The sequence below is a fragment of the Protopterus annectens genome, chromosome 3.part0, assembly GCF_019279795.1.
Source record: "Protopterus annectens isolate FY-2018-M chromosome 3.part0, PAN1.0, whole genome shotgun sequence".
Lineage (NCBI taxonomy): Eukaryota > Metazoa > Chordata > Ceratodontiformes > Protopteridae > Protopterus > Protopterus annectens.
This window is the reverse complement of record NC_056731.1, coordinates 769,107,592-769,128,815: the sequence shown is the minus strand read 5'-3', so window position 1 is coordinate 769,128,815 and position 21,224 is coordinate 769,107,592. Positions and strand designations below refer to the sequence as shown.

The 21,224-nt window shown below is 41.2% G+C and overlaps 1 protein-coding gene across 1 annotated transcript in view; it reads right to left on the bottom strand.

Moving 5' to 3' along the window:
* Positions 1–21,224, bottom strand: part of TGFBR1 (transforming growth factor beta receptor 1) — an 845,154-nt gene that overhangs the window by 40,685 nt on the left and 783,245 nt on the right. Inside the window, exon 6 of the mRNA XM_044065109.1 lies at positions 18,117–18,273. Within this exon, the coding sequence (XP_043921044.1) occupies positions 18,117–18,273 (157 nt within the window). The remainder of the gene's footprint in view (positions 1–18,116; positions 18,274–21,224) is intronic.

Below are 21,224 nucleotides of genomic sequence, written 5' to 3'. Positions count from 1 at the left end.
CAGTCAGGGACTGCAAAGGCGTCTCACTGAGAACAGGACCACGTGGAGCCTGTTTCGGCGTGGTGTCGGTGGAGACCGCGGGCCTCGCATGTCGGTCCTTTTCCTTGCGTTTTTTGGATAAAACGGTAGTCGGAGTGTCCGACGACATTTTATAGTCAAAAGCTTTACCAAAAAAGTGTTGGGCGAACTCCGCCCGACGCTTGATAGTGCGTTTATTGAAGGTAGCGCAAAAGCGACAGCCCGAGACGTCGTGGTCTGGGCCCAAACAAGGTATGCAAAGGGAATGGAAATCCTTATGCGGTATTTGCTTCCCACAAGAAATACAATTATTAACTTTTTCTGACATCGGTCTGAGGCAAGAAAAGATTCCCCAACGGGGTACTTAGCTTTAATGAAGACTTCGGTTCCAAATATTTTCGTAATTCAGGAGCTGGCCGACCGGCACTTGCGAACTGCTTCTGCTTCGGGCACCGCGCGGCAAAAAAGACTGGAGAACATGGCGTCGGCTGTGTCGTATATACTCTGGCCTTCCTGACGTCAGAAGAGTAGGCGACAACAACCGACGCCGGACCAAGACTTTGGAATTCGGCCGACCGAGGGACCGCCTGACGGCTGAAAACCCATCTGTCATTACTGCAGCTGTATGCACGATGAACATCATGCTATATCAAACTTCAGCTGGAGGAGGTACTAGAACAAAGACATCTCTGCATAATCCTTGGCCCTTCCTTAACCTTACTGAGGCACACATACATGCTTGTCATCAAAATGATCACCCAAATAAAGCTTTCCTACAGATTAACCCACTTACTCACAGCAGAAGCCCACTAGGCAATATCAAGAAAAGCCCTTATCCCCAAACTGGAATATGGATTTCTACTACTCATCTTCCACTCTACTTCAGATATCCACAAATTCCAAATAGTAGAAAACAAAATATGCGGGTTTCTTCTCCTAGAAGACTCATGTACATAATACTACAGAATTCTATCGGGTTTCAAATGGATTTCAGGTAAGTTTAGAGTAAAATTATTATTCAGAATACCCACTCAGGGCTATTGCCCCCTAATCTCCCATTTTCCAAGCTCCAAATCAAACCCCAACTACTCCCTCAGGGATAATACTGCAACAAACATTATCTTCCTCCAGGATACAAATTTCAAGATCACAGTGAGAGAGAAAGCCTCATCTAACCTTGGAACCCCCCTCTGGAATCAACCGCCTAGTATCAGACGGAAGATATACTGGAAATGTTTAACTCTAAAATAAAACACCATCTCATGGATAAAGCCAAGGGCACATACTTTCAAGACGATGGTCAGTAATCTATTTACTGTAAAGGTTACCTACATAAATTACCAAGTTTTCTTGAATGTAAAATTTCTATACATCTTGTAAATACCAGTACATTCTACTTAAATTATGTAAAATACCTTACTCTACAAACCACTGGATTTGTAAAATGTAATATTTGTAAAAGTTGCTCAGTATATTCTAGCCTGCGTCTTGGCTGAAAAATGTCAACTTACCAGCCCACTTACTTGATTATCAAAATGCAATATATAAATAAATACCTGGTCTAGTTTCAGACTTGCTATATTTTATGCACGTTTCACTACTCTTCACAATCTTCAAAAATAATACACCTCAATGATGAGCTGCTTTACTTGAAATGAAAATGCTACATTTCAAACACAAAACACTTTTGATGAGAGAAGATTTACTTCAACTTCTCTGTGAACTCCAGACTAACAAAGCCATTAGCTCCTGAGGGAGAGATGCAGAGGAAAACACTAAAGGGCAAGGCAGAGAAACTAAGCAATTAAAAGCAACATACCACAAAATAAAACAGTACAAGTTTAGACCCCTCTGCTTTGAATACTGTTGGATAAAAAAAGAAAATGGACCGTGGATAAAGAAATGTACTGCTAACTACAACTCTGGTGACATAATTACGTCAATAAAATAAGCCCAAGACCTCAAAGATGGTCTAACAAATACTGGTCTAGCAATAATGACCTCAACATTAATGTAAGACAATAGCAGTATCATGAAACAAAACTTGGATAAAAGGGCATAAATTATTATTGCAAAAACATTTACAGACTGAAATACACAAGTTAAATGTTTGACCAGATGCAGCTACCAAAGATAGAAAACCATATTGCATAGCCCATCTAATTTAAAGTTGTACGGCTAGATGTGCCATTATCAGCTCTTATGCAATAAACAGGTACCAAATAAAATAGACAAATCAAGCCTTTACAGAAGAAAGGGTTCTGAAATGAGGTGGACAAAGAATGGGGTGTGATGTCATTCACTTCAGAATACGAAAAGCATTACTGACCCCACTTATTACTCCATGTAACACAAACACAGATTACAAAACTTTGGTACTTTTCTGTTATCGTGGCAACACTTCTAATGAGCTTGCAATGATCGCACAGCTGCTGGTGATATGGTACGATTATCCATTGAAAAGGGACTTCTCATACAAGCATGAAGACAATTATACAGATATTTTCTGTAGGTAGGAAGATGAGAGTTACACATCGCACTGAGAACATCCAATTTGTATGTAAAATGTCAGCATGGAAGGGACTGGTGGGTGTGCCAAGTGTGTATTTTTCCTGATAAATTTGTTACAGAAACAGCTTATGTTTTCAAGTTAAAACAAAGGCCGGGGAGGGGTGCATTTTCTCCACAGTCCAGCACAACCACATTCAGAGATTATGGCATCCTTACTACTACGTTTTGGGTTGATATATTACGTGCGAAAGCTGGAACCTGGAATGGGATTCTAAAAGTATGCGCTGTAAAATCCACCTGTTTGAAACCTGACATGGGGAGTAGTTCAACAACTGAGAAGTTTAACTAACAGCGGATGGTTTCACTTTTCTTTACTTTAAAAATGTCATAAAATCTATGAAGGTAATTCATGGATTTTACTGCAAACAAGTTACTTTTCAGCAGCACACACTGCACTAAGATTACTAAATTTCTAGTGAGGCCAGAATGATTGACTCATGCAGTTTTTCAGCTGTAAAATACGCTGAACACATTTATGGTCATTTAATGCATCGTTGATATCACTCTTCTACAAACATAGGAAACTTCCAGCTGGCAACAAATGAGATCCCACCCCCACGTACACTCAGTAAGAACTTAGAGTAGTAGTAAGGAAGCCAGGCCACCAAGGAAGCAACACTTGTAATGAGTGCTTGTGAGATCATTGCGACCATGTGCCAAGATTCCAAGCACTCATTAGAAGTGTTGCCCCGATAACGGAAAAGTACCCAAATTTTTTAATCTACCAATGGTAAAAGCAGATGGATACAAACCTGGACGATAGGTACAGGAAAACTATGGAATTCACCTCCAAATGTAAATTTTGGAGTATCAATATCAATATATAGTAAAACTGAATGAAGCAAGGGAGAAAATTTAAATGAATTCATTACATTAATTAAATGTAAGTCTAGCTGCTTGAATTAAACTCAAACATATGTACGCTAATGCAACTGGTAAACAAACAAAAAAAAAAAACTAGGAACAGGAATAGCCAAAAAATAAAAATAAAAAACACAATAAATGGTCAGAATAAATTATAACAAGGGAAGCAACTAATATGAAGGAAGAAAATGAAACCCTGCCTTTCAGAACATCCTTAAAGTAACAGACATAATGGACAACCTTACTATAACTGGTGACTTGAATTCTGACATGCTTGGACCAAAAATAGCACCTCTTACCAATTGTCTTTTCTGAATTTAACTTCTCTCGAACAGCCACTACATGTACCAGGCCAAAATAATGCAAGTCTCCATGACCACACATAGCAAATGCCTCCCACAGGACCACCCAAATCAACTATCCTAAGTCACTTAAAAATCATTTACCCGTTGAATGCATATTGTCCTTCAAAGACACTAACATACTTCTTCCTGTTTCTATGATGTTTAAAAACTATTTCTGAAGCTAATGACGATGAAGTCCTCTAGAACTTAGACAACTTAGATTTTTATCTTTTGCTGACCAGGTTAGTCTCACTGACTAGTAGCTACTTTTCAAGGGAGACCCAAAATGGTATTTATAATGCTAAGGGAAATTTGATCCCAACACAAAGGAACTTCCCCTAATCTTTGATAAGTGTCATGAAATCTTTTACTTCTACCTGAGCTATCACCAACTCTGTTTAACGTCTCATCCAAAGAACAGCACAAGCACATTCAGGAGTGCCCTAACCTTGAAAACAGAGAGTCTGGAGCAATCAGATGACTGGATTAATGTGCTAATCCAACTCTTGCTGTTCAAATATTTAACACAATAATCTTGTTAATCTTAGATAAGCAATACCCTTTAACATCAAAACATCTGGAGAGACAAAAATGGTCCTTGGCCCTTCTACTGAACTGTACAGATCAAACCTGGAAACTTGGAAAACTGCTAACCATCCTGACAACCATCACTTTACTTTGAGATAAAAATGCAACCTGGAGATGATCAAGCAAGCAACATCTTCGTAATTCAGAGCAAGGCATTCTCTTACGGTTTCCTAATCAATGCATTTTTTTGAAAATCATAAAAAATATTGTTACTTTGAAAATAATAAAATAAGCAAATCGGTACCACCAATGAAAGTCACAACACTCCAAAAGTTCAACAGCATCATTATCTCTCATACAAGCCTCAAGTTCTCTCAACTCAAATATACACGGCATATCAAACACACAATTTTATAACCACCACCTTTCTACTACTTCTCCTATCCCCACCCGTTTCCAAGACATTATTTCTAAAACTGTCAGAAAAATGCTGGAGAAGATTGAAAACAAAGCTAATCCAGACTAATGCCGCAGAATCCCTTACTGCTTAGCTAAAGCTGCATCCTTTAATTAGAGCATTTGAAAGTTTGACAACTTTATAATTGTAAATCAACTTCAGGCTCATGGTTTCTGTCAAGAAAATTTTCCTGGTTCAAAGAGCACATCACCAATGTAGTTTAACTTTAAAAATGTAATCTGGCAGTAATACATCTGAGAAAGACATTTTTACAAAAAGGTCCTACAAAAATCTGCATGTGGTCCCCTATCCCCTCCTCTTTTTATTTATGCTACTGTTTGTCTTTTCGGCTTTTCCCAGTTAGAGGTCACCACAGCTGAACTCCGCTCCGCTAATGATTGGCAGTAGATTTTTATGGTGCCGAGTTGCCAGCCCAACACCCAACCTTCAGCGAAAGCACGCCCATTCACGCATGTCTTTCGAACACCACTCTACCGTGGGGAGGACATGCAGACTCCACACAGAAGGCACTCCAGCCGAGAATCGAACAGGAGAACCTCTTGGTGTGAGGCAACAATGCTACCGCTGCACCACCCTATGCTATTATACCTCATATAACCCCTTCTGTTATCACTGTCTACTCTGATGACACCATATTGCACAGAACTGGACCATCCACTTTCAGTAATCCAAAAGGATCTCTTCCACCTCTACCACTTACTTTCAAAATGACCATCTTACCTTCAATATTTCTACAATGGCCTACATGTTTTTACTGGAATGCAGCAAAGACTCTTGGTTGATCCACTCCTGTCCATAGTGATCCCTAAAAACTCAAGCGTTTCTCTGGGTCAGCAGCATATGCCTTGGTTTGACATTAGGTCTAATCCCCTCTTACAAAACACACACTGACAACCACAAAAAAGGTGAGCTCCTAACTTTAAGCTGCCTCTCCAATTTCCAATCACCTTACTCCCAAATCCAGATGTGTCCCAGTCACTAATGCCCTTATCTCTCAACTTGAACACATTTCCCATCACTACCCTTGACATGGCCCACAAAACTCAGTCTGCTACTAACATGTAGACTCATCTAATTATCAACCAGGTCAGAAAATCATTACTAAATACAAAAGGCCAAATACCTACCTGTAACATGGAGATTAACCTTATTACTCTCAACCTTTGCCATTTATAACTTAATTACAAAACCCAAATACTACTCCTTCAGTGAAAAAATTAAACTGGTATCAAATCATACTCATACTCTTTGTTCCCAAGGTAACAGCCATTTGTCAAACACAAACGATAAACACAACAGTCCCAGCAATATGGAACCATCTCCCTGAGCTTAGTGAATTAAAGAATTCTGAAAAAACAAGGAAACCTTTAATGCAACGGATTCTTTGAGAAAGGTTAAACTTACCTAACCCCCCAAACAGCATCTTTCTGTAATGCTGCCTTACAGTTAACTAATTACACAGAGTACCACATATGATAAATCTTTGTAAACAGTTACATACCTACCTCCTTAACATATGATCTAAAATTAAGAACTTATTTTTGAACAGAGTCTGAACACAAATATGTTTACAAATACACATATGGTGATGACAGATCTTAATAAAGACACAAATATTGGACGTCTTTGATTGTGTGTTAAGATGTCTTCATACTCTAGCAGCTTTAGTGGGATATGTCTACCAAAATTCATAAACTGTTTTCTTAACTATGTTACTGCACATCTGCTTACTTGTGTACCCTACAGTGTTGAATATGGACATTTACTTCTATGCATACACTTGAGTATTCTTGTGTATTGCTCACTGCATGCATTCATGCAATGCCACTCTGCCCAGGTCAGGACTGAAAAGGGCTTTAGGACTAAGCTCACCTACTAGTTAAAGTAAAAAAGGTATAATGAAATGTGTCAAAACCACTGGAAAACATGTCACCCCTCTCTGTTCCAGTTATTAGGTGCAGCTCTGAAGAACTTGCTCATTGTTAGAAAAAGGACAGAATGGAGACAGCTAAATTAATGTGACAAAAGTGGTGCAGAGTTTACACTTAATGCCATATAAATAAAAATAAAAAAGGCAATATAAACCCTCAAAGAAGGGGTGGTTATGATACATAAAGCAGTAATACGAGTATTAGAACTAGAACACAAAGTGCTGGGAAAAAAATATGTAGTGAAAGCACTAATCCTGATACACCAAGGAGAGAGAGAGAGAGAGAGAGAGAGAGAGAGAGAGTGACTAAGTGCTTCCATTTTGATTTTTTCTGATTATACTGCTTCCTGCACTTAATTTAAGTAATTTGTTTTCATTTAACTGCATTTATTTTAACCTGTATTTGCTTTAATATTGCTACACACTCGTGTGCTAGCTTGCACTGCATTTAAAGTGATTTTATTACCGTTTTGTTTTTTTCTGCAAAAAACAAAAAAGTTCTAAGCTTGTTTCCCACCTTTCCTGATTCTAGAGTAGTCCACACACAGATCTGCTGTATCCAGGACTGTTTTGTAAGTTTCTGATTTCCCCAGATCTTTCTGTGTTAGAGGGAAGCCTTCCAGCTTATGGATGGGGGTGGTAAGCACTAGGTAGCCTATCTACCACAACAGGAGTGGTTTCTGGCTCTGAAATTGTAGTTTGACCATTTGGCAGTTTTTTCTATCCCTTTCAACTTTCTGGTTTAAAAGTCTGTTTGTGCACCACTCAGCGGGTGTAAACTATTACCGATGCCAGAAAGTGTGCTCTTCAATTTTTCCCTTTGATCTTACTAGTTCCCTTCTCTCTTGCATTTTAATTAGCTTATTTGCCTAGCATTTCATCATAGGTTCATAGGGTGGTACTAGGCTATTGGCCCTAGGGCTTATATAGGCCTAGCCAAGAAGGTACCCTGGCTTTCGCCACCCAAGAAAATTATATTCCTGTGCCACTGTCGAGCAGAGCCACGGAAGTGATACCCGGGGTGAATTTCCTATTTCCCATCCAATCATCAAGCTTTTTCTTGAAGAGTGCTAATGAGGAGCTTTGTTTGATATAGATAGGTAGAGTATGGGAAGTCTCTGGGACAGGAATCTATCCCTCCAGCATGTCATGTTTACTGTGTTGACAAGGTTTAGGTCCCTTGAGCGTGTAGCTCTGAGGGATTGGGATTTCTTTAAGTGGAATATGTCCAACAGCTCTGGGTTTGCAATAGCTTCGTATGTTAGGCAGAGATCGCCTCTAAGCAGGCGATATGCAACGGAGTAAACCTGGACATTTTTGAGACGGTCTGCATAAGGCATCTGTTTGAGGCTGGTAATTCTCTTTGTGAGGTATTTCTGCGGTCTTTACAGTTGTTGTAGATGTCTTGTGAGGTAAATACCAAAAGGGGCGTTGCACTCTATAATGGATCTAATGAGTGACGAGTAGAGGGGAACAATGACCTCATTTTTCCTGGATGAGAAACCTTTTGTGATGAGGTGCGTCACATAGGATTTCCTGACTACTGTGGCACTGTGATTATCAAAGGAGAGACTACTGTCCACCTGAGTCACAAGGTCTCTTATCACACATTCGGCGTTAAGTAGATTGTCGTTTACGTGGTAGTTTATGGGTACAGAGTTTTTACCAAAGGGGATGACAATGCACTTTTTGCCATTGAGCTTGAGGCCATGGCTTTGATACCAGGCATCTGTCTCAGTGAGGCCCTTTTGTAGAATGTCCACATCATTAGGAGTTTCGATTATTGCTCCTAGTTTGCAGTCATCTGCAAACTTCATTAGCCAAGACCTTCTGTGTTAGCCTGTACTTCAGAGAAGTAGATACCAAACAGGAAAGGACCCAGGACTGAACCCTGTGGTACTCCACTTGCCACTGGTCTGAAGTTGGATTTGGAGTCTGCTACTTTCACAGTGTGGGTTCCGTCACTGAGCCAGTTGGCAACCCATCTTGTGACATAGGGATTTATACCTAGTTTAGTAAGTTTATCTATAATTCCAGAGTGGGGGATGGTGTCGAAAGCTTTGGCAAGATAAAGATAGGCTGTGTAAACCACTTTACCCTCATCTACGGCTTTGGTGACTGCTTCAAAGAAGTCTATCAGGCTTAGGAGACATGATCTGCCTTTTAGAAACCCGAACTGGGTGGGGTCCAGAGTTTAGAGACTACCAATGTCTGTTTATAAGTTCCTTGATGATTCGTTCCATGGCCTTGCAGACCAGGCTCGTCAGGTTAATGGGGTGGTAGTTCCCCGGGTCTGTGGTGGCTCCCCCTTTGTGGAGTGGGATAACCGTCACTGCACACCATTCAGTGAGCACAAAGCCTGAGGTGAGGCTATGATTTAACATGGTACTTAGGTGGGGTGCCAGTTCACTCTGTAGTTCATGTAGAACGCAGCCTGGGATGTTGTCAGGTCCCATGGATGCTGTGTTCTTGGCTTTGGAGAGTGTGTTTTTTACCTGTGCAGCCACGATTACAGGAAGTTTGCATTCTTCTGGTAAAGGCATTGGAATTTATGAATTCCAGAAAATGAACAAAACAGTTGGTACATGAGTAGTTTTCCCAGTTAATGGTGGAGTAGTTGAGATCACCCATTATTAGGTTGTATGCTAATATTTTCCAGTGTATCTAGAAATGAGGAGTGGGAATCCTGGGGCATGGTGGGGGATCTGTAGCAAGCTACAATTTGGATTGTGGTCTTGCCTAGAGTTAGCTGCACTTGGATAATCACGGATGCATTATGCTGAGTAACTAGCATGGAGGTGTGGGTATCCATAACAAATATGGACATGCCTCCGCGTTTAGTGTTTCGGTCCAGGTTAGGTGGCCGAAAGGTGGGGTATGAATTATAGCCTGGTAAGGCACGGGTGCTCTCTGGAGCCTTGAACCAGGTCTCTGACACTGCACAGATGTTGTTCTCCATTTTAAGGAGTGCCTTGAGTGAGTGCATTTTGAGGTTTAGACTTCTAGCATTAAGTAGCATTACCCTCATATTTGGCTTGCCTGTACCGGTTACGGTGGTGAATTTGTCATTTGAACCTTGCCTAAAAAGGCACTATAGAGGTGGCAAGAGCCTTAGCCAGTATCCAGAATCCCAAGGGTGTCAGGTGCAGGCCATCTCTGGCAATGCATCATGGTCTGTCGATCATGTCATCCCAGGCAGACAGATACTGGATCCTCTTAGAATGACACCAGAAGCTTAGCCAATTGCTGAAGTCAATCATTTTGTCCTTGTAATGTGGTATCATTCTGGGTGATGGCAGGATGCTACTCAGGGCTAAGGTCATACCTTTCTGGGCTACAATATCGGAGAGCTCCTCTACGTCTCTTTTCATGTAGTCCAGGGAGGTACGTCTGAGGTCATTCACACCAACATAGATGATGACAGAGTCATATTTGTACTTGTTGTGGAGTGACTTGAGTGTGTGCGTTATGTGGCATATCCTGGCACCTGACAGGTAGCTGACAGTAACTTTCTCCTTGTTTAGTCTCTTGAGTGGAACATCAGTGTGCCTGACTATAGAGTCACCTATGACTAGAGTGTTGGGTACGTTGTTATGCCTTATGGGCTGTAGGGTTGAGGGGCACACTGAGTTTGTGGGCTGTGTGTCATTTGGGTTGTGTTGGGGGGGTGGAGGTTGTGTGCGTTTCTGCTTTGGAGGGCTCTGTTGCTTGGGCAGATTTTTAAGAGCCTCCATAAATATAGGTGTGTGTTTTCTGTTCCTTTGTGTGTGTTTTGGTAGTGCAGGTTTTCAGGGACTATGTGATAAGTGTGGTGTGAATATAGGTGTGTGTTTTCTGTTCCTATGTGTGTGTTTTGGTAGTGTAGGTTTTGAGGGACTATGTGATAAGTGTGGTGTGCTGCAAGTGTTTACCTTCTCCTCTTGACTGTCTAGTCCAATCTTGGGTGAAGAGAGCTTTGCTTCCAGTTTGGCTATATAAGTGCATCTTCCACAGGTTGCAGTGTTGGGTGGTAGGAGGAGAGGGTTGTCTGTCTACATGAGGCAATTGCTGCATTGCCCCAAGATGCCCAGATTCATCAGGTAGACAGGAGAAAACACTGGGAGCAGACCCTTAGACATGCCTGGATAGGTGCTTATTTATTAAGTACTAAAAACTGTTTTCCTTTAGATAAGTGAGGAAAGCTGAGTGCTGTAGTAATTAGTAACTTATTTAGTGCTTACAATGAGTTCCGAACAAGTGCAGAGTTCGAAGAAACAGATTTGAGTGCTAAAACTTACTAGTTCTAAGGGAAAATTTGAAGAGCAGAATTTATGGTACCAGGAATAGTTTAACCCTAACTAAGCTGCCATGCATAAAGTGTATTTTTTTTTAATAACAGTAGCAAATGAGCATAATGATTTAAACAAATTAACCAATAAGAGCTAAAAACTGAGCCCCGTTCCAGCAGTCTTCGATCAGACAAGTTCTAATTGCACACTTCTGCCACTACGGTGCAGGGGAACATTCTCCAAAAAAGATGGCCTGGATCAGTGCTCGAGTTATACAAACAAAGCTAGATTCAGCAGGCTTGAACCTAGTCTATGCTACAGCAAACAAGGGGCACCAATTTCAGAAGAAACAGTTCAAATAAGTAGGCACAATAAACCTTTAAACAGAAATTCCCAGCTCAAAAGGGCAGAATATAGCCTCTCCTCCCACAAGAGTGCTGACCACAAACCTTCTTAATGTAAAACAACTGGTCTGAAGTCCAAGTGCTTAAACCAAAATACTTAGAATAACAGTTACAGTTTAATCAGGCTACTACCATGCAGTAATAAATGCAGCAGAATAAGTACAATTGAGTACTTTCAAGAAGAGGCAAAAGCAAAAAAAAAAATAATAAAGTAGGAAGAAAAACAAATACAGTAAGAGCCGATGAATAAAGTGCAATTCTTTTTCTGTATTAGGTATAATCAGCTAATGACAATAGACTGGAAGGAGTGTCACAGTTCAAATATACAGCAGGTGCAGGAAATTGCTAAGCCACCAAGTATAAGAAGAAGATACCAATAGGGAGAGAGGGAGGGGGGGAAACGCACAAAAGTTGTTAGACCACTATTTAACACAGCAGGAATAAGGGTGGGAGAAAGAACAGCAATTTCAGCATAGATCAAAAGCCAGCAAATATATATATCTAAATCAATCAAGTAAAAAATTAGGCTAACGCAGAACTTTGCAAAGAAATGCCAAAAAAATATACTTGTCACTTTATATTTCAAATTGTTTCAGTAGCACTTTCAATCAGAACACACGGAGTTTCAAGCAATGAATGCAGAGGTTAACAGGAAATATTAATTATACTAGCAAGCCTTGAGACAATCAGATAAAACACAAAAGTTGTTAGACCACTATAACACAGCAGGAATAAGGGTGGGAGAAAAAAGTACAGTTGTGTACACTTACCATAAATGTAGATGTTCGAGTGTATTCACTGTTGCAGTCATCACATTCGGGTTATCTGCTTGCAGTAGCCCTCAGTTGGCCTGTTATCAAAGGTGATACCACTGTCCACCTGTGTCCCTAAGTCTCTTATCACACTTTTGGTGTTTAGTGTACTGCCACCTATGTGGTAATTCACAGGTACATGTTTTTTCCCAAAGGGGATAAGTATACATTTCTTGGCATTGAGCTTGAGCCCATGGCTCTGGCACCAAGCATCTGTTTCTTTAAGGCCCTTTTGTAGAATATCCACATCATTTGGGGATTCAATAATGGCTCCCAGTTTGCAGTCATCTGCGAACTTGGTTAGCCAGAATCCCTTAGTGTTGGGCCTGTACTTCAGAGAAGTTGATGCTAAATAAGAGCGGTCCCAGGACTGAACCCTGAGGTACTCCCACTTGTCACTTGTCTGGAGCTGGATTTTGAGTCGGCTGCTTTTACAGTGCAGGTCTTGTCAGTAAGCCAGTTGGCAACCCATCGAGTGACATAGGGATTAATGCCCAGCTTAGTAAGTTTATCTATGATTCCAGGGTGGAGGATGGTGTCAAAGGCCTTGGCGAGGTCCAGATAGGCTGTGTGGACCACCCTATCCCTTGTCCATAGCTCTGGAGACTGATTCAAAGAAGTCAATCAGGTTCAGGAGACAAGATCAGCCCTTCACGAACCCAAACTGCGTGGGGTCCAGTGTTTGAAGGTTGCCAATGTCTTTGTTTATAAGTTCCATGATAATACATTCCATGGCCTTGCAGATCAGGCTCATCAGACTGATGGGGCGGTAGTTTCCAGGATGTAGTTTCCCATGGATGCCGTATTCTTAGCTTTGTAGAGTGCGTTTTTTTTTTTCACCTGTGTGGCCATTATTACCGGAATTTGGCAATCCTTCGGTATTGAGATGGGCCCTTTAGGGGGTGAGGGGGGGGGGGGTGAAGTTTGCACTGAATCGATCTGCCGGGATATTGGCAATATCCTTGGGATCAGTATATTTAATGCCATTCTGTTGTAGCTCAGAGCAGATCTGAGCATTGTCATTTAGATTCTTGACATAGCTATAGAATGCCTTGTGCTTGTCTTTGGAATCTTTGGCAATTTTTTTTTCGTAACTAGTTTAGGAGGATTTTATGAGGGATCGCAGCTTCTTACTGAGGCTGGTGAGGGAGTTTTTGCATCCTAGGATTTTCCTCTTTTCTGCAACAGTTTCTTCCTTTTGTTGTAAAGTTTGCTTATGGCAAAGTGGAAGCCATGCACTCTCCAGCCAAGACTGGAATAGCTGGTTAAGAGGAGAACACTTGCACCACACCACATGGAACACATAGCCCTCCAGAACACTCACCATCACAGCTCTCACATAAAAACACAAACCACACACCCACCTTTGCAGAGGCACTCAATAGAAATCTAACTAAACAGCAGAGACCTCCAAGGCAGAAATGCACTCGATCTCAACACAGTACAAATACAAACCACAAGACACACAGCTCACCTACACAGTGTGCCCCTCAACCTAAGCCCCTAAGGCAAAACAGCTTGCCCAATACACTAATCATAGATGACAATAGTGATGTCCCACTCACTAGGTTGAAGAATGTAATAGTCAGCTGTCTATCAGGTGCCAGAATCCGCCACATCACATTTACTCAGGTCACTCCACAACAAGTACAAGTATGACTGTGTCATTGTCCATGTGGGTGTGAATGACCTGAGACGCACCTCCCTGGACTACATGGTGGAGCTCTCGGACTATGTGGGCCAGGTAGGTATGACCCTAACCTTGAGCAGCATCCTGCTGTCACCCAGAATGATACCGCAGTACAAGCAAAAAATAACGGACTTCAACAATTGGCTAAGTTTCTGGTGTCATTCTAAGGGGATCCAGTATCTGTCTGCTTGGGATGACATGACTGACAGACCTCGATGCTTTGCCAGAGATGGCCTGCATCTGTCAACCCTGGATTTCCAGATACTGGCTAAGGCTCTTGCCACCCCTATAGTGCCATTTGTAGCAGGTATTCCAAAGATCAAATTACCACTGTAACAGCTACAAATAAATGCAATCTGAGGGTCATGCTGCTCAAAACTAAGTCTTAATCTCATGATGCACTCACTCAAAGCACTCCTCAAAATGGAGAACACTGACATTTGTACTGTAATGGAGACCTGGTTTAAAGCAGCAGAAAGCACCCCTGCGCAACCAGGCTACAACTCATTCCATGCCTTTCGGCCCCAGAACATGGATCAAAGCTCTAAAGGCGGTAGTGTCTCCATATTCATAAAGGATATGCACACCTCCAGACTAGTAGCCCAGCATAACACATCTGAGATACTTCAGGTACAACACTGGGCAAGACGTTAATTTAGGTCGTAGCCTGCTATAGGTCCCTAACAATGTCCCAAGACTTTCACTCCACATTTCTAAGCACCCTGGAAACTATTAGGGTCCAGCCCAACACTCTCATTCTAGGTGATTTCAACTATCCCTCCATCAACTGGGAAAACTACTCATGCACCAATACACTGGCCCAAAGCTTCCTGGAATTATCAATTCCAATAACCTGGACCAGTTCATTCTTACCCCCATTAGATGAAGCAACATCCCTCACCTGGTTATTACTAACATGGGCAAACGTTGCACTACACCAATAGTCAATTCCTCCATGGTTAGATCAGACCACAAACTAATCACCATGGAAATCCATATCGCACCCACACCCCCTGCAAAAGTAACCACCATAAAAAACTTCTCCAAAGCTGACTTTGGCTCCTAAAAACAGAGGTGGCTAACTTAGTGGCACCCATGCCAATAGAAAATAGATGCATGGCTGCTGAATCATATACCAATGCACTGTACGAACATGCACATAAATGCATGGAATGAGCCATACCCAACAGAACCAAGACGCTCGCCTCCAAAAAAAGGAAGCCAATCTGGTGAACCCCTGCCATTGATGAACTCTACAACAGAAGGAAGAAACTGTTGCAGGAAAAAGGTGAAGTTCCAAGACTGGAAAAACTCCCTTATTAGTCTCAACAAAAAGTTGAGATCCCCTCATCAAAACCTCTAAAGCCAGGTATGAAGGCAGAATTGCGACAGACACAAAAAAATACCCACAAAGCCTTCTACAGTTATATCAAAAATCTCCACGCCAATACCCATATTTGCTCCGAGTTACTGCACAATGGTACCTCTTATACTGAGCCAACAGATTGCCAACATACTGGCCAACAGATTCAGTGTCAACTTTACCCCCCAAAGGACCAATCACAATACTAGAAGAATGCCAGGCACCCAGCATCACAGGTTAAAGCTGCATTATCCATGGCCAAGAATACAGTTTCAATGGGATCAGACAATATCCCTGGCTGTGTTCTACATGAACTACAAAGTGAACTGACACCACATCTGTGTCCCCTTGTTCACTCATAGCCTCACTTCAGGCTTTGGCCCTACCGAATGGTGCACTACTACAGTCATTACTCTCCATAAAGGGGAAGCGACTACAGACCCTGGAAATTATCGCCCCATTAGCCAGACGAGTCGGATATGTAAGGCTATGGAGCACATCATCATGGACCTAATTAACAAGGATACAGGGAATGTCTAAATGCTAGATCCCACACAATTTGGCTTTGTGAAAAGTAGATCATGCCTGCTCAACCTGGCTGACTTCTTTGAGACAGTTACCAGAGCGGTGGATGAGGATAAGGCAGTTCATACAGCCTACCTCGATCTGGCCAAGGCCTTTGATAGGATTCCTCACTCAGGAATCATTGATAAACTCACCAAACTAGGCATCAACCCCTATATCATTAAGTGGGTTGTAAACTGGATCACAGATAGAACCCACAGTGTGAAAGTAGCAGACTCCACGTCAGACTGTCGACCAGTCATGAGTGGAGTCCCACAGGGTTCTCCTGTTTAGCATCTACTTCTCAGAAGTCCAGGAAAAAAACAGAGGGCCTCTGGCTGACCAAGTTCGTGGCCGACTGCAAGCTGGGAGCCATTATTAACTCCCCAAGTGATGCAGACATCCTACAGAAAGGACTCACTGAGACCAGTGACTGGTGTCAAAACCATGGCCTTAAGCTTAATGCCAAAAAATGCGTAGTCATCCCCTTTGAGAAAAACACAGTTCCTGCCAATTACCACATCAATGGGAGCCCACTGAAGGTGTTATAAAAGATCTGGGGACACAGGTTGACAGCAACTTCTCCTTCGACCAACATATTGCCACTGTGGTCAGAAAGTCCTTCTGTGTGGCACATTTCATTACCAAGGGTTTTGCATCCAGGAAAAAGGAGGTCATCATCTCTCTCTACGCTTTCCTCATTAGACCAATCATTTAGTATAACACTGCATTTGACATGTACTTCACTATACACCTGCAACAGCTTGAGAGGCCACAAAAGTACCTCACAGAGAGGATCCTAGGCGTTAAACACATATCCTACATGGACAGACTCACAGAAACTCCAGCTATTCTCTGTCTCATATCGTCTACTGATCTCTGCTTGACTTGCAAAGCAATGTCTGACTCAGCCCTGTTAGAAATGCTGCATCTAAAGAAACCCCAATCCCTCCACACCACACACTCCAGAGACCTCAACCTCATTACCACAATCAACAGAACATGCTGGAGGGACAGGTTCATATCCCAGAGGCTGCCCATGCTCTGGAATAAACTAACCATACATGTCAAGCACAGCCCCTCACTGGCCTCTTCAAGAGAAATCTTGATGAGTGGATGGGAAATAGAAAAGTTCACCCCAGGGATCACTCCAGTGGCTCTAATTGATGGAGGCACTGGGATCTAATGCCGGGTGGCACAATGACAGCGTACTTCTGTGGGCTAGGATTGTAAAGGCTCTAGGGCCCTTAGCCTAGTACACACCTATGAATCATTAGAACACAAATGTGGGTCAAGAGGCAATATTTCACTCAACGCCTCTCTGGAATTGCAAAATGTGACCAAGTATTGATGCAACAAAAATGTAAACGTGATTCTGACAAACAAATAGTGAATTGTAAAACTGTCAAACATTTAAAGTGGTACACCTTTGCTGCTTGCTAACTCATGGAGTACAGAACACTGCAAGATATCCCTATTCAAACCTAAATTCCTGCTCTTCAATATCACAATTATGGTCCTCAGACTTTTAGTGGGTATTCAAGCATGTCTACATTTTGCAGCACAGGAAAAAACACTAACCAAAACCTAGGTGTACCACAGAATCTAGTCATGTTAAAACAGTTACTACAAATGTTGGCTCTGACCTGAAAAGCCAGTTTTCCATTGAGAGTCCTCCTGAAGACCATCTATTTTTTTTTAGTTTTGAGGTTCACAGCAAAGAAAGTACCACTACTTTAAAATGGTGACAGTTCAAATGTAGAAGAAAACAAACAAAAAAAAAAATGTTCGGAAACAAGAAGTCCATTTAACACTGCATCTCAATGAAAGTCAAAAACGCTCACTAAGAATGTGGGGGAGGCACCTTCCAACGCAGAATATAAATACAGATTTAACTTAAATACAATTAATCACAAACTGCAACATACTGACACTCCAAGTGTAGCCAAGATGGACTTCTTCACCTAAATTAAAATGCAACAACAATACTCTGTTAGCAGGCAAGCAGCTAGAAACAATAGAGTATGCATTACTCCAATGAACTGTACACCAAGCTTCAGAACTGTGAAGATATTAACTGCAATGCTCTAGCTGCAATAAATGTCAAAGGATTTAATCAATTCTGTGATTACAGATAATGGAACTTAAGATAATCAGCGGTCCAAAATAATTTAATGCCAGTCTTCATGCTGGCAAAAATTGGTGCCCATCTGGCTGTAAAGTAATAATACACATTTAAGCTGCACTTGTTGGCAAATTACATCTTGGTTTCATCAAATTACCTTTTTGTTCCAACTCTGTGATTTGGTGCTATGTCAATGGTATCCGTTGCAGAATCATGCCTTACTGCAAGTCCCAAGTCTGCTATGCAACAGGTTCCGTTCTTCTTCACTAAAATATTTTTAGACTTTAGATCTCTGTGTGCAATAGCAGGCTTTCCTGAAAAAGAGGTAAAACAAACAAAATAACCATTTCTTAATAAAAAAATACTCATTTCAAATCAAAGCAGCAGAACAATAGAATAAGCTAATATATTTACACTTCAGCAGAAACTGTACTAAGACAGTTACGAAGCATAGTTATGCAACATCTTTCTAGTCGAAGTCTGAAATCTAAAATATTTTGGCAACAAGCCTTTGTGCAGAATGTCCTAATTCACAGCCATCATGCAAAGCATACAAAATCAAAATTTAAACAACTCTCAAAGACCAGATCTAATCTTGACCATATTTAGAGCTTTACGCCAGAGTTTTTTTTTTTCTCCCTATAAGACAAAGTTTTAGTTTAGTGACTTGGATCCTTTCATTTCTTTCCCTGCCAAAGCTCAAGAAGGTTGTATACATTTTTTGCTATTTAGGACTCGCATTGTTTTAGAAAGGAGTTTGTCTCACCTGTATGACACATGGGAGTAAGACATGAGAGACAACACACTTCTCGTAGTTTAGTTACCAACCGCAAAGATATATCACTGGCAGTGAAGCGCTTATAAAGCATACATAACTGTGAAGTGAAGCTCAAGTTATCTGTTGGAGAAATATTCATATTCAAGGTGCAGGGTTTGAGTCTATCAAGGAAAATTTGCCTAGGCTTACAATGGCTCGCAAGGGCAGTTAGCTTAGTACTAACCTATGAACAGTAGGTATACATTATAATGCAACATTACCCAAGCATACTGGTAGATATATTACACTCATTTTTGCCCAGTGAAGTGCTGTCTATCCACACAATTATAAAAACCTAAGAACAGTAAGAAATACAAAGTAACTTTCACCTTCTTTTCATTTGTCACAAATGTCAATTACGGGTGAATGAGAACAGTTACTAGACTTGCCAGGTAACCTGGACACCCAAACAAGTGTGTAGAGGACAGCCTGGAGACATTCTGAGGAACTACTACAAATATGTAACAAAATCCTGCAATTTATCCACTTTGTATAGAAGAATATTCAAATGTACCACCATTTTGCAGGGGGGGGGGGGGGTTGGTTGATTGGAGGACTTATCCAGACCAATTAACTAAACTTAACTAAATGCAAACACAAATCACTTCATTTACTACATCTAGGCAGATCATATGCAACACTAACTTTACTGTGAGAACAAGACAGGCTGAAAAAAGTAGCCTTCATCACAGCAAATGTGGGATAAAAATAAACAGAGTGATTCTGAAGGGATAGGATAGCACAAAATATCAAGATAGTTTTTTTTTTCGATGCTGTGTGACACTCTTGTAAATACTTATCCAGGACATTTCTATTTCTCAGCTTTTGTTACTGTAACGTCCTGTCACATGAGCAGACAGTACTAAAAGCAGCACTACATTAGGAAGTTCACTCCTTATGGAATCAGTTCTAATATCTCTATGCCACTTCATTATCAAGGATAGCAAATGACAAAGACTGACAGAACTCCAAATTCATATAAGCTCGCATTCATGCATGCCCTTGTAGAATGGTATGGTGTTTGGGTTAGTGTCCGCTTGGGTAAACCAGCAACATCACATACATGCTCATTTTTTGTACAGCACAACTCCTTAACTTGCATTCAGTCCTCAGTGGTCACAGCCATCCTACCTGCCAACTCTTGAAATTATGTTCATTGGTCAGCCTTTAAATTGTGTCACAATGGTCAGCGATACTGATCGCAGTGCTAAGGTCTGGGATTTGTTTCTGACCTCCCATTCACACACTTGCAGCTTTTGTGCTCTCTGTGTATTACTGTGGACTTCTACTTCTCTCTGATTGCTTACTGTCCCAACAAGACGATGGTGTAGCTACCAAACTCATTATGCATACAGGTTTTGCCTTTGCCCCTTGTTTCCTGGGTCATGGCAGAAAAGGGATCTATCAGGATCAAATAACTTAGTCACCTCATGACTAAATGAATAAACACTGGTGCACAAGTCAAGCAGGTTAAATCTGTAGAGTACAGACATTCCCTCTTACCCTTTAGATAAAGTATACTCACCCAGCAACTGCTTTTTCAAAGTCCATTAACTTCAGACTAGCTGAATAACTGGGATTATTTACTAAATTCTTGAACATATGCGGTTTTGAAATATTTTATGTTGGAACACATACCTACACAATTTACTTTAAGATCTTAATCTCTGCAAATCACACAAAGTCGTGGTAAAAATTCTGTAAAATTTCAATTCCTCCAGCTAGTACGGACTGAGTGGGCTTTGGTAAACTGGTCAAATGCCCAAGTTCCTATCATCCTACAAGTAAACATTTTAGTGGGCAGACATACAAGTCAGCAAGGCTCAACGTATAATCTCTTTATGCAAACACAAACAGTTCATATGTCACATCTCTCCAGCTTCAGTTTCAGCAGAAGTGATCAACATTCAACTTGCACATGTACTGTAGAAGGTGAAAGACAAAGTCTTCCCTAACATGTGAATGAGCCACTTATGATGGGACTGGCTGGGAGGAGGGGGCAAAGCTAAAATATGAACTTAACAAATGGGCCCTTGATATTGAGGGCCAAATCCCTTTAAAGAGTATCATTATGAATAATAGCTTGTTCTAACCTGGAGCATATTTAGACAGTTGCAGCTCAATGACTGGGGTTTCCTACATATTTAAGTGTATTTACATAAAGGTTTCCACAGCCAGAGTAATTACTGTCTAATGACAAACCTGCAGTAAAGGTGCTGGACTTATGGTGCCAGTAATATGGCAAACTTATCACTAGGGTGTCAAAGTGGACCTCCAGCCAGAATGCTACCACTTGCAATCAGCACCCCTTCGAATCATTTAAAACGACTTGAAAAACATATCAGAAATCTTGCTGTAATAAGTTATAACTTTTCTGAATATTACATCTTCACTCTCTTTGACAAAAGCAAGCACTGCTTGCTCATTTCACTGTATTCATATTTTCGT